Source organism: Anas acuta, chromosome 9, assembly GCF_963932015.1.
Source record: "Anas acuta chromosome 9, bAnaAcu1.1, whole genome shotgun sequence".
Classification (NCBI taxonomy): Eukaryota; Metazoa; Chordata; class Aves; order Anseriformes; family Anatidae; genus Anas; species Anas acuta.
This window is the reverse complement of record NC_088987.1, coordinates 92,685-106,921: the sequence shown is the minus strand read 5'-3', so window position 1 is coordinate 106,921 and position 14,237 is coordinate 92,685. Positions and strand designations below refer to the sequence as shown.

The 14,237-nt window shown below is 36.7% G+C and overlaps 1 protein-coding gene across 5 annotated transcripts; it reads left to right on the top strand.

Annotated features, from left to right (window-relative positions):
* Window positions 1-1,754: 1,754 nt before the first annotated feature.
* On the top strand, window positions 1,755-14,155 carry TM4SF18 (transmembrane 4 L six family member 18). Of its 5 annotated transcripts, XR_011099377.1 has the most exons (6): window positions 1,758-2,214; window positions 4,085-4,174; window positions 4,832-4,974; window positions 6,942-7,122; window positions 7,539-7,670; window positions 8,376-14,155. XR_011099377.1 is itself a non-coding variant. In XM_068692192.1 (5 exons), exons 1-5 carry the CDS (start codon window positions 2,038-2,040, stop codon window positions 7,584-7,586), a joined length of 639 nt encoding a protein of 212 aa, XP_068548293.1. In that variant the 5' UTR covers window positions 1,758-2,037; the 3' UTR covers window positions 7,587-8,369. The 5 variants fall into 5 exon arrangements, 4 of the variants coding, with proteins under 4 accessions (XP_068548291.1, XP_068548293.1, XP_068548292.1 ...); XM_068692192.1 differs by lacking the exon at window positions 8,376-14,155 and having other exon boundaries at window positions 7,539-8,369; XM_068692191.1 differs by lacking the exon at window positions 7,539-7,670 and having other exon boundaries at window positions 1,759-2,214; window positions 6,942-7,167.
* The last annotated feature ends 82 nt before the right edge of the window (window positions 14,156-14,237 follow it).

Genomic DNA, 14,237 nt, shown 5'->3' with positions numbered 1-14,237 from the left:
TAGCTGTGAGGTTGGACTCGATGATCTTGAGGTCTCTTCCAACCTAGAAATTCTGTGATTCTGTGATACCATGGTTTGTCATTTTTGTTATTTGCAGAGCTCGGTTTAAATACAGGATAAGTCATGCCATTTGTTGGTATACTGCAAAGTGAATACTGTCTCAGGTGTCATTTTCTGTGTTTCTTCTTAGTAGAACATATTTCTGTAGGAAGTAGTAGCAAATTTATTTATAAACTAACCTGCCTTTGTAATTTGGCCTTTGCTCTTAGAAAAAAAGATTTTGGTCTATTCAATGATCTATGAATTTTGTAATATAAATCAATCCTGGGATGTGATGTGCCTGCTGTTAATTCAACTATTTTCTCTGTTCTGTAAGGGAAAGTGTTTATGCCACACATGTGTGTCTGCCAGGTGAGGTTTATCACTTGTTTCAGTTATAGGGAGGCCTGAAAACATGCCCACAATGATCAAGGAGTAAAACAGAAAGTATAGGAAGATCCTCAGAATAAAGTCTGAGGACTTCAAAGTGAAACCTCTTAGAAAAAGAAGGGAGAGAGGAAAATGAGGAAAGGGAGAGATACAGTGGATAATGAATAGAAGAAAAAAATGGTTTGTTTGCATGAGTAACACCATGCCCATTTCCTTGGGTGACCTTATTCAAAGCAGTAGGAAGGAATTAGTTACAACATGCAACCCAAACAGCTTTTAAGAGATCATGAGAGAAGCCTTACACGTGTATGGCCTAAAACAGCTCATGGGGAATCAGAACGAAAATATGTCATGACATCATTGCTTCTAAAATCAGCCTTTTCAGTTTTGATAGAGCCCCAATGATTTTGTTCACTGACCTTGACATCCCCATTGAGTAAACCCTAAGTTTGACCTTGAATTACTTTTCTGATGACTTACCAGGGCAAGCAAAGAAGGTCTGGGTCATGCTTCAAGCATTCAAACAAGTCTGGCTCCATTGTACTGGAAAGGATGCTTAGTTGGTTAGAGCTAACAGAATGATGACATATGAAAACAGGGAAAGTGCCTGGGATTTGCTTTTCACAGTTCAAAGTCACAAGCACATTTCAAAAACCCAGACCTTTTGTCATGTGCAAGAAATCACACGTACTTAGGTCAGATCTGTAGCCAGATGTACTCAAGTATAAGCACAGAATAAAAGAACTATTTTTTTTTAAGAGAAGCGCAATTTATCTCACACAAAAAAAAAAAAAAAAAAAAAAAAAAAAGTTCATCTGCATCACATTGCTGAAAAGAATAATTAATAACATGTGAATATAACTCTGTCTGGCAATTTTTTTTCTGGGCTTCTGTGCTCCCTGCAACACGACCAAGAATTGGGTTGGTGTTTTTGAGAGGATGCCTCATATCAACAGCCAGTGCCATGTTCCACTGAAGTGCTTCAGTGAAGTTGAAAAGAGTTGAAGGACCTGTTTCCTTCTTCTAGATTGTGCTGCTACAATTTTCCAATAGCAATAGCTATTGCCCTTAGGACGATATCTTCTAAGATTTATTATTTGGTATCTCTATGTAGTTTGAGATAATGTGTAGCCTTTCTGTGCAGAGGCTTGACATATTCATCAAACAGCTCCCTGCTCCATTTAAAGTAGGAAAAAAAATGCTGTAGTACAGCTGAGAAATCTGCCTGGTGTCACAGAATAGCTACACAGTAATCCATGTTCTCAGGAGGAGTGTGTTTCTAAGCAGTCTCTAGGAAATGAGATCTTTGATGTTCCTTCCTGAGTCTAACTTCTAGACATGGTTCATTAGGAAGATCACTAAGGCGGATCTTTGAGAAAGGAAACTGGTATTTAAAGACATTTGCTCAAAAAGTTTAGACAGCAATATTTGTCTGTTGTTCTGCTAACAGTTAAGCACTTCTCTAGCACTGGAGTTATACCCATCACCAGGTCCTTGTGTATATTAAACTACTGAGTCAAACTAAGGAGGTCCAGAACGCTTTTCATAATTAAAACCTTGTAACATTTTGTTAGCTTAGAAGAGCAAAACTTTTAATATTCTTGAGAAATGGCTTTAGAGGCATGTCGAAGTTGTTTGAGTTGTCTGCTGATACCTCTTGCACTTTGGAGTATTGTTGTTAATGTCCTATTATACTTCCCTAACGGGAATGCTTCATATGCCACCAGTTTCCAGCTTCCCAACTATGTGTGGTATTTCGAAGGGATCTGTTTCTCAGGTGTGATGGTAAGTGTTGATTTTATGGATTTTTTTTTAATGAATTGCAATTCAACTGCAAATAATCTTGGGTTACGGGGCAGCAAAGTAATTGTGTCTTTAAAGGGAAAATGGATTTCATTGTCAAAATACTGCAGACAGAAAAAATTGATCAAACTGAAGAAATTATGACTATATTGAATGACATGCTACATATGCTATTTAATTTCATATATGTGATTTTGCAAGGCTGTTTTTTTGTTGTTGTTGTTGTTGTTTGTTTGTTTTTTCTGCTTGATTTTTTTTATATGTAATTTACACTTAAATTATTGAGTCAGGAACTATTTTGATATAATCCTCTATGGACTTTGAATTAAAGCTCTTTTAGCAAGACAAAGCAAAACAAAAATCTGAAAAAAAGCCTGTCATGACTGTTCAGATGTTTTTAAGAGCTGTATACAGTCCAGTATTTAGAAGACTGATTACAGTTCACAGGACATCAAGTTTCACTGTTGTTAGGTTAAATACAGAAGATAGTCTCATTATGCCTGGCATAGTTGGATTTTCTCCATTTTATTTGTAATGTGCTCATCTTCAGTAATAAATTAACATAGAGTTGCCTACTACTCATGCTGTTCGCTATGTTCATAAAGAACCGTAGCCTCAGGAACAGAAAGTAGTAATGTGATAAAAGTTTGTTTACACAACCCGTATTTTAAAGAGCTAATGTGTATGAATAAGGTGGTTTTATGAAGCTGCTGAACTGTGAGAGGTATTTAAACATGAAGGATTCATTTAAAAGTATGTATTCTTCCTAAAGCAGAAGAAAAAAATAATCTTTTTCCCTATAGGGAAAAAAAAAAAAAAAAACTCTCAGGGAAAGAATTTGAATGCAAAAGGATAGTTGAAAATTTAGCAAAATTTAACTGCAAAAGCTACATTCATATTTTGAAATATTTTTAGCCTTGGGATCATTACCAATTTATTAATGATGTATATATTTTCCTGTTACAAACAGGGCAGCAGCATGTGAGAAGATAGTGTTGTGCTAGCATGCATATGCTAGCAACATGTTTTGCTAGAGCTCATCCCAGTGATAAAAACCCTAATGTCAGCAAAGCTTCTGGTGGCTCATGGCATTTTATGTAGTTCCAAACAATGGGTTACTTAAAATGCTGCTGTGATTGATAACATTACATTTCTGAGTTAACTCTTAGCTCTTTCTTCTTGTGTTTTTCTCCTAACTTCCAGCCCTCATAAGTGACAAATCTAGGGCCATCTGTTTTGTTTTTCCAAACAGTTTCAGAAACTCCTCCTTTTTATATTTATCCATTCAAACCAGTGCCTTTCTGAGTAGCAACTTTTGGTTCTGGAGTCCAAATCTTATTTATTGTGTTTCTAGTATCAGGTTTAAATAATCAGGTTTAAATATTCTGAGAAAAACAGTATGCGTACTTTACAAAGAAAGAAAAGCAAATTCCAGCTGAATCAAACTTAGGCTTGTACTACTGACTTCTAGCATAGCTGCGTTGGTAAGGGAAGTGACATCCTGATCCACGTAACTGTCAGGAAGAAGCTGTTGAACTGATGTGACTAGATCAATGATATATCCTTCCTTTCATTGTTATTAAATCTTTCATTTGTGAGCCTGTTTTTTTGTTTGTTTGTTTGTTTGTTTCAGTTTCACTAGTATAGCTGTGTCCATGCTAGTAACACTTCACTGGGATGGGAGACACTACTATTAAATCTAGTGAACACAGACCAGGTCTGTGATGCTTTCCTAGTGCAGATTTAAAATCTCAGCAGCGCATAACAGATACAGTTATCTTGATTAGGGCAGAGAGAATTTGGCTCAATATATCTGCAGTCATTTTACTCACTTTATAATGTGCCCTTACAGATCCTTCTCTTGGCAGTAATTCTCATAGCTCTGGAGTGTAGTGTGTTCCATCAGTGCTGCCAGAGTGAGAGCTGTAATAAAACCTACAGGGTGAGTCTATCTTTTATTTTTTGTGTACCTAATCAACATTTGTTCTTGGCATCTTCCTGTTCCTGTGTTTTCAGTACATCCTTCTTAGCTCTCTTCTGCTCTGGTTCCATTTTCTTTCACAGAGAAGGATTCTAAGTCAGGTTGAGAGGTCACAGAATGTGCAGCTGATTCCATTGATGCATATGCAGAATGGAAGAAAAACAAACAAAAATCCTTGTAAAATAAAATAAAAACATAAAATGCAGTAGAATTTTAATTGAATGCTCCTTCTAAATAGTTTCATCCCCTTGCTTGTATTATGTGGAAGTTATTTTTTCTAGTAACAGGTCAATATATACTGTCTGGGATGCAAATATGTTTAATGCAGGCATGTATTCCTCTAGCATACTGAGACACAATTTTGCAAAAACACAAGTTTTAAAAAGATCCACAAACAAAATTTAACTGAGAGTTGTAAAACTGTCATAAATTCTGCCTTAATCTTTCGTCTGCATATGTATGTTTACTGTTCATTATTTGGTATTTTTCTCTCTGAATTTTGAAGAGTGGGGCAACCACATGTGAAATTCAACCTCAAGGAAGCAGCTGGTCAGGGAGAATGAGTGTATGTTCAGTGGAGACTGCCCGTATAGTAATGTTTTTCTCTCTTTACTTTAGAGTTTTATTTCAATTGTGTTAGCCCTGCTTGGAGTTGCTTTCTCTGGATACAGTTGCATAATTTTTACCTTGGGATTGATCCAAGGCCCATTCTGCAATTCATCAAATGGATGGGACTACATCTTCAAAAATACTGTTGGAGGGTAAGAAACATCAGTGTTAACTCCTGGAAGAAACTGTTCATCAAAAAAATAGTCAGACAAATTCTGTCAGACCCTTACATAAAATGGCACAATCTCTTGAACACAAGACCTATATTGTAAGAGTGAAGTTTTTCAGCTTGTTCAGTGAGCACCAGAACCTTCAAAGAAAGGTATTTGCTTCCTTATAAGAAAAGCTTAAATGTAAGAATCTTTGTACTGATCAAACCTGGAGGTCCATCTAGCCAAGCATTCTTTATCTGGTGATGGTCACAACCATGTGAAGTAAAGAATGTAAGATTAGATTCAGTGTAGATGGATACTTCCTCAATATTGTCTCAAATTCCTCAAGTTCTTGGTTCAAAGACTATAGATGGAATTTTTATGTTTAATAATTTAGTAGGTTTCTGTTTAACTCCAATAGACTCAAAAGTCTGCAGTTTGATCATTGGAAAGTTTTGCAGAGAGCTGCTATGTCTCAAAACAAAACAAAACAAAACAAAAAACACCTGAGGAAGGTAGACAAAGTGTTGTTGGTGTCCCAGACTCCTAGAAGCATGAAAGGTTTTATTCAAATGTGTACTCTGGCAATGCTTCCACAAGATTTTACATTCTGCCTTTAAAAGATTAAGGTTGTATAAGACTTGAATTTTTCAAGTTATATTTGTCAGGCTCTTCCAGCTGCAGATGAATGCACTGAGGATTAAATTTGTCAGAGGCTTTCAATTACAAATGGTTGGGGAAAAAAACAGCATCACTGAGCAAGTGATTCTAACAAAGCTTCTTGCAATTAAACCCCAGGCTACTGCATGTCTCACAGTTAAAAGGGCATAACTAGCACATGTAAATCATGCACATACAGGATCCTCAAGGATGCAAAGTGTGGCTCTAAAACAACTGGAATTTGCATGTAGTGACACTTACAAGGTTGCATGCACTGATCAGAATGATGTAATTTGGGTGTTCAGCTGGACTTAACTTAGAGCTAAAATTAAATTAATAAAAGGAAAGTCATAGAATCATAGAAACACAAGGTTGGAAAAGACCTACAAGATCATCTAGTCCAACCGTCCTCCTATCACCAATACTACCTACTAAGCTGTTATAGAATTATAGAATCATAGAATATCCTGAGTTGGAAGGGACCTATAAGGATCATTGAGTCCAACTCCTGGCACCACACAGGTCTACCCAAAATTTTAGACCATGTGACTAAATGCACAGTCCAAATGCTTCTTGAACTCCGACAGGCTTGGTGCAGTGACTACTTCCTGGGGAGCCTGTTCCAGTGTGCAACCACCCTCTCAGTGAAGAACCTCTTCCTGATGTCAAGCCTAAACTTCCCCTGCCTCAGCCTGACACCATTCCCATGGGTTCTATCACTGGTGATTAAGAATAGATTGGCGCCTTCCCCTCCACTCCCTCCCATGAGGAAGCTGTAGACTGTGATGAGGTCTCCCTTCAGCCTCCTCTTTTCCAGGCTGAACATGCCAAGTGACCTCAGCCACTTCTCATACGTCTTCTCCTCTAGTCCCTTCACCATCTTCGTTGCCCTCCTCTGGACACTCTTCAACAGTTTTGCATCCTTTTTGTACGGTGGTGCTCTGAACTGCACACAGTGCTCAATGGGAGGCCGCACCACCACAAAGTAAAGCGGGACAGTCACTTCCCTTGACCGACATCTGCCATTGGAAAAACAAAAATGCAGTGTCTTTCTAAGCACTTGGGTGTCTAACAGAGAAATTAATGAAACAGGTGTATATGAGGTACATAAGTCTCTATTCTGCTGTGTTTGGCAAACCTATCCAGGATTTACAGTGGTGTAATGAAAGACCAGAGTCTGGCTCTTAAAGCTTAAGCATATAAAGTCCAGTATGGGTTTTCTATATAGGAAAGTTAAAATAATGTGTATTTAAATATAATTGCATACACCGTATTTAATTTGCTTCACATTGCTGTTTCTCTAATAGGTACCTCACAGATTACTCTGCTTGGTCACAGTGCACTGAACCTGCTAATGCAGTGGAATGGAACATCATTTTACTCTCTATTCTGATAGCTCTTAGTGGACTGCAGTTGATCATCTGTTTTCTCAAAGTGGCTGCTGAGTTGAAACGGACACTCTGTGGGACCTATTCTGTTTTTGTTCAGGTAACAAAAGACCCGAGGCTGTCTTCTTTCTTCAGCATCTACAAGGTCAGTTTAGCTTCAGCAATTTCTCTCAATAGAAGACGTAGTCTTCTGGTTAATGCATTCTCTGTTCCACTGCATATTAAGAGCAGACAATATGTACTGACAGTAGATCTGCTGCATCCTTGTGCTATACAGGGATGACTGTCTGCTCACTCTAACTTTTGAGGCTGGGATTAAAAATAAAAATAAAATAAAATAAAAATAAAAATAAAATTTTACTCCCATGTCAGCAGAGGCTTCTGAGCATCTTTCTTCTAGCATTCAATGTAAAGTCATTCTTATGAATGCATAGATCTCACAGCAAAAAGAAGATGCGAGGTAGTAAGTAGCACTTACTACAGTCCAGGCATCAGTATTTACTGTATTTTCACTAGGTTATTGAAATGATAACTGAGAGGGCTCTGCTTTGGCACAAGAATTAGTTCAAATTCCAGAGTTCAAGTGACTGATGCACACCAGTTTTAAGTGATGTGTTCTACTGGCATTCACTTTCCCTGACTTTGGAGGTAAGGTGAAATGAGGGATGCTTACTTCTCCCTGTCCATCTGCACTCGAATGAAACAGCCTTCAGGGTTTTTATGTAGCTAGCAGTATCAGTGTTGACAGAACATTCAAGAAAGATTTCTGGGTCAGGGAAAGCAACAATGCCCTAAAAACATGTATGTGCACCCACATGCACACACATATATGTACACCTGCACACGCACACACACACACACCTGACACCACACACAGTGTGGGGGGATATCTTCAACATGTAAGCTTTCTTGCAAATGCTTTGGGAAGCAGTGTGGGGAGGCCAGGGCAGGTAGGATGGCAGTGACTACATAGTGCAAGCATCCTTGAACGGTGCTGAGCAGCATGTTCAGAGAAGCTGTGAGTGCCATGGAGGGCCTTGGGCAAGCAGACAAGGAAGCGTTGCTTGTAGGACTTGACTATAACAGCAGCCTATAATGAGGTCATGGCCTGAGGCAGTTTCTCTCAAAAACATGTTTCTTGCCAGAGAAAGAAATCTGAAAACCAACCTAGCTTTCAGTGAAGTCGAAAGGAATATCTTCCTGTGGGAGCAGAGCAGGGTCACCTCTTGTGCCCTGAATGTATGTTGAATTTAGGTTGGATATGGATATTTAAGAGTCAAACAACTTCTAAATTGAGTTGAAAAAAGCGAGTCTTCCACTTCATTCCTTTTTTTTTTGTTTGTTTGTTTTCAGGCTGGGATTCTCTGAAAATGGCAAGGAAATCTTCATTGCTTCTGCCACACAAGCACCAAAAAAAAAAAAAAAAAAAAAGAGGGAGAGAATGGCTTCCCCAGCATTTAAGATGGCAGATTTAGTTGCTGCAAAGACAAGTGAAATCTTTGTCTTCAATCTTTCTTTCTAGAATGTCTGTATTGTGGAGGAAGGTATCTGAACGGTTTGATGGCTAAATACTGGACATCTGTAATTTCCTAAAGAAAAGCTGTTTTCTAACCTGTCCAGTTGTGCATAGCCATGACTCTTCACTTCTTACCTTCCAGCTTGTTCTGACAATAGGGAGGTTTAAATACCATGGAACTGCTTTTGTCCTAAGCCTGCCTTTTTTTTTTTTTTTTTTTTTTTTTAATAAACTGCAGTAAAACTACTTTTATAGTCTCCTCCTGTCTTTGTTTAGAACATGTGAGTATTTGTTGTTATGATATGGCCTGATTCAAATTCCACTATATCTGGAGGAATTCTACCTTGAGAATTAGTTTATTGGATGAAGCCAAGTTTCTAAATGGTTAAGTTTAGTTACAGACAGACCATAATGGTCATGAAAGGCAGTAGTCTATCCTATTCTGTCCTAGAAGCTTATTAACTGCACAAATCAATCACTGAAAAATTTTAGCAAGTCTTGCTGAGGTAAGGCTTTTAGAAAGACATCCAGGCCTGATTTAAAGATCAGATACACCACTCTGAAGTCATATATGCTAATTAGTATGGCTTAATAGGTGCACTGGGCCTCTTCTTTTCTACCTGGAGGGAGACTTTTATTATTATTATTATTATTATTTTTTTTTTTTTTTGGAGAGGGGGAAGGAGTCAAGCGTTATGGGAATTGAGGGAATATAGGAAGGTACCCTGCACTGGGAGCACCCAGTGCTAGTTTACTAGTACTCTTGTGAATACCCTGACTTTGCTGCAAGAGAAGGCTAACATTCTTGCCAATAATAATCAGAGGAAAAAAAATCATCTTTTTAAAATTGGCAGCTAAGGAATTATTGTTTCATTCCTCATGGAAATTCAGGGATTCACAATAAAGTGGACATATGGTTCATCTACAGCTGCTTGGGCAACATTTGATCTTGCACTCTATCTTCAAGAGAGTGAAAACACAGAAGGCAAACGACATGCTTCAGACTAGCAGTGATGCATGTAACCTTGTTACATCAGAACAAATGGAGCTCAGGCATATGAAAATTGAATATTAAATTTGCACTGTTAGAAGTGTAAGCCATACTATAAGCAACAGTTCTGGATAAAATATTTAGGAAAAAAAAAAATAGAACATTTAAGTAATTTAATTCTGTTTAAGATAACTTTGAGATTTTGCCTTTATATTCCTCTGACAAATACTTTGGAAAACTGATTTCTTCCTGTAGGATTTGAATAATAGAGCTAAACTTAATTGTTTAGTTTCTATTAAGTTGAATGAAGCAATAAAGAAATTACTGATGGTTAAAAATGTATCTAGTCTTTTGGGTGACAATTCAGGGTGTCATGGATGTTCAGAGGCAAATGATAGACATGATGACAAAATAGGGACTGTGGAACTACACATTTTTTTTCCATAGGTTTAAATATATGTCATATTATAACACAACTTAAATGATAATCCCACATTCTTATGGATTTATGGATATTGCTTGAGGACAGACAGCAAACAAATAAACAAAACCTTAACAATCAATTCCTACCAAATATCTTGGAAAATCTTGCTGAGCTCATGCTTATAAACCATGGAGCTGCTTATTTTGTTAAGGATTGAAAAAAGATTTTGGTTATTTGGATAAAAACTAGTATGTGTGGGGTATACATCCAGAGCAGAAAAATGCTAAAATTGTAAAATGTTTCTAAGGTGAAGAGCTCCGTTTCATTGAGGAAATCAAATAAATTAACTATTCTGTTCAGACTCCATCTCAGTCATGGGGAAAACACAGGCTTATTTTTAGACAAACAGAATCTATTGAGGTAGATTTTAATATGCTAGATAAGAGCAATGAAATACCTGAAAGTTACACCTGGAAACACTTAACCCTTCTTCTTGCTCCTGTATCTGTCCTCTCCACTTTCCAATGGTATCTGTCTCTGATAATGAAAAATATTGAGTGTAGCTGACAGAAGACACAAAGTATCTGGTTTCACAGCTTTTTCCATAGTAATCTTATTATTGGCTCTGCCTAAACACTGACAAGGTTCAGTTGTCTTTACTTCATCTGTGATTGTGTCATATGAATCTACATTTCTTCTCTAACACAGGCTTGTGTCTCATATTTTAGCGGCATAAATGAAAAGAAAAGATGTTTTCATTGAACATATTGAATCTGCAACCCTCTTTATCCATAATCCAGATATTGGAATCTCCATCGCCCTGGCCAACTTGACAACACAGCTTTTAAATGGGCAGATTATTCATTTGAAATTGATGGTGTTAGTACCAAAGGCTAATAGTGTTTTGTTTGTTTGTTTGTGTGTGTGTGTTTTGTAGGGGTTAAGGCAGAATTAAATTTAATTACTTAATCAAATCAGGCAAACCTTATTCAGTTCTAAATATGCTGTCACTAACAAGTAATGCCTATTAGCTAAAAACAAACAAAAAAAAACCTACAGGATTCCTGTAAGGAATATTAACTGATTTGAAATCCAGACATACCTGACTGCTTTGATGGTGATGTTTGAGACAGCATAGCTGTCTGACTCTCCATTTGCAGAATACAGACTTTACCGTAACCATAGATGGAGGAAGCGAGCCATAGAGCCAGGATAAAGATCACACCTTGCTGGCAGATAGGTAACCCTTCTTTTGAAGGTTTCCTATGCATGTGCTATCTGCTCAAATCTACACGTAAAATAGTAAAATTAACTCCTCTGTTAGTGAGGAGTTAATGCTGAAACGTAGAGGTAGGAATGCCAGCATTATTCATTAAAGCCCATACATTTTGTCAGAATATTAAGATGCTGTGTCTGGAGTAGCAATATCATTTGTTTAACCCATTGCAACTGCAAATAGGTCTAGAGACTCATTTTTGACCTCAAATAATTGTGGGCAAACATTTGCAGTAAAAGACAGTGGAGTGCACCCACCTTTGCATTTTGGGGAGTAATTTTCCTCTTGTAGGTAAAAGTGAGTCTCACTGAAGTATGATTTGCTAATGCCCCTCCCTATTCTTCAGATGTTGGATGGCAGCTTTAATCCACATTGGAAAAGACTAGATGGCAGAGGAAAAATGAAGATCCACCAAACTTTGAAGGGTATTTACCTGCAAAGGTTTTAAAAGTCAGAATAGCAGCACAATTAGAGCACCAAACACATCACTTGTATTAGGGAAATATCATGAAATTGTGAAGTTTCATTTCAATCTCCCTGTGAGCCTTCGTTCAGACTTCTTTTCAGAAAACTCCTCTTTTTTTTTTTTTTTTCAGAATATTGATTTTTTGAATTTCCACTTTTAGAAAATTTTTGAAGAAAAAATCAATTTTATATTTTTCAATGCAACTTTGAGGACTATGTGAACAGTCACAAGTTTTCAACACCTTTAGTATAAGAAATGAGGTATTGTGGTTTAAAACAAGATAATATGAATGACAGCAAACTGTAGCTTTGTTACTTAAGCAATTAAGATAGGTACTCATTTTTTTTAGGCTCTGTCTACCAGAGGAGAGAGGCTTCTGTTCTTCAAACACTCTCTGAAGATACTAATGCAGACATGGGAAACTCAGTCACATCAATTTATTTATTTATTTATTTTTGAGATTCTTAGGAGAAAGATAATAGGTGTATGCTCAGGCACATGCATATATTAAATGTTCAGGTGAGGCTTGATAAAAAGATGTAATTGAAAAATTGTGCACACAAAACTTTCTGTTTTGTTTTTCAGTAGAAGGAACATGCATTTCTTTGGCAAATCAAAAAACAGTAATTCACAGTTGTCAAGGGACTAAGGCAAAGAACAGTTTTTTTTCCCTCAAGTAAATAAGAGGATTTCAGGGATACTGATAACGTACTGTTTCTGCTCCTCTGTTCAATGGCAATTTGAACACACATAAACCAAACAGTCCACGTGTACATGAATAACTGTTAGCTGAGTATTAAGAAATGGCTTTGAATTTCAGTAGTATAAGAGGATGTAAATATTTTATTTTTTAACCTCAGTTAATTTACAAATGAGGCATACACAACCCCAGCAAAACAATCTTTCCACTGAACACTGACTTTCTTATGTGGAAAAGGAAAGAAAAAAAGATCCTTACAGAAACTGTTCTGAGCATGTGATGCCAATCTGGGAAATTCATAAATTTCATCATAGATTCGGTCATATTTTAAAAACTTGGCTTTGGTTCAAGTCTTTTGGACAGAAACAGAATTATCCATTTAATGCAGCTATTTAGAAAGTTTCAAAAAGTGATATTATGAACTTCAGTTTTCTGTCAGCAACTGAACTTTTGTGTAGGAATTATGATTACAATTGGTAATCTATCTGTATAACACAATCATGGTAAATAAAGTTTAGTTTTGTATGTTGATAAAGGAAACTTGTTTCACTTTAGTTATGTTCTGAATCTTCTATGTTCTGGATAGAAGTATTTTATCCAAAAAAAAATCAAGATTTTTCTGAGCATTAAAAAAATAGCTTCAAAGAAGATTGTAGTTATTACAGATATTTTAAGCTGTACAATGAAATGTATAATTTTGAATGAGTGTACTCAGAGTTCAAAAAAAAAAAGAAGGCCCAAGAGACTGACAATTGTTTTTTTTAATAGAAGTCTTTACAATTTGCAAGTTTACAGTTGGCCTGGTATTCCTAAAGCTTCAGACATAACCATAATACAATGGATGTATGCTTGAAAAAATGCTATTGCAAATTTCAGTTAGGTGCTTTTTAAAAGTCCTAGGTTTCAGGTCCAATTTTGTTGCTTTTATTCAATTAAACTAGCTGGTACAAAAGATGTGCAGAATTTGAATAAAACAGAAGTATAGCCTTCTGCACTGAGTAGTCAGTTTAAATAATGGTAACAGTTAAGATTATCTTGAGCTTTGAATATCTATTATGCTTTTAATCACTGAAGAATGTGTCTTATCCCGCTCAGTGATAGGGCATGAGAAGGATAATGTAGAAAGTTCATTCTGTGGAATTTCTGAGCCTCATTTCCATTTGAGTAGTACTGAAATTGCTTGGGAATGAAAAGTAAACATTCTTCCCCTGCCACCACCCCCCCCCCGGCTCCAATCCTTGAAGACCAGTCCTTGAAATCCTGGAAGACCATTTTAGCTATATTTTCCATTCTTTGTGCTAAAATTATATTTACAAGGGAACTGTGGTGGGTTAGAAGAGCTTATCCAAGTATGCATCAGTGTGCAAATGCCTCCGTGATAGCAGTAACCTCAGTCCTCCTTCTCATCAGTTTTGTGAATGCTGTACAAAGGGGAAACAAAGAGATCTGTAGATTCAGAAAGAGCAAGCTTAACAGGCAACAGAAAGTCTGCATTTAAAGGGCCTGCCTTGCTTTTAGTTATGTCAACAAGGAGCAGACACACTAGGGGCAGCTGTTTTCACTTAGAGCTTTTAACAGTGCACTTAAAAAGTTGCATTCTTCAGACAGACTTAACAGAACTTATTTTCTCAGTAGTATACAAGCTATAGAGACAATGATAAAGACAACGAATAATGTAATTAAACTTAGTTATCATCAATTCAGATGAAAGATTTACAATCTGATAACAGTCTAAGCAGCAATTTGTGTTACAGTAGGTTGGCAGAAACTGAAAAAATTCCTTTGAAGATTACGTGTACTAACGAGGTTACCAGAATGTTTTGTTTACTCTTCACACAGAGA

What these genes read in the sequence shown, in the direction of transcription:
- TM4SF18 (XM_068692190.1), top strand. Translation starts at nt 2,038, where the DNA reads ATGGCTTTAGAGGCATGTCGAAGTTGTTTGAGTTGTCTGCTGATACCT. An exon ending in TCTGTTTCTCAGGTGTGATG is followed by an intron (nt 2,215 to 4,084) that starts GTAAGTGTTGAT and finishes GTGCCCTTACAG; the next exon opens with ATCCTTCTCTTGGCAGTAAT. An exon ending in TTCAAAAATACTGTTGGAGG is followed by an intron (nt 4,975 to 6,941) that starts GTAAGAAACATC and finishes TTTCTCTAATAG; the next exon opens with GTACCTCACAGATTACTCTG.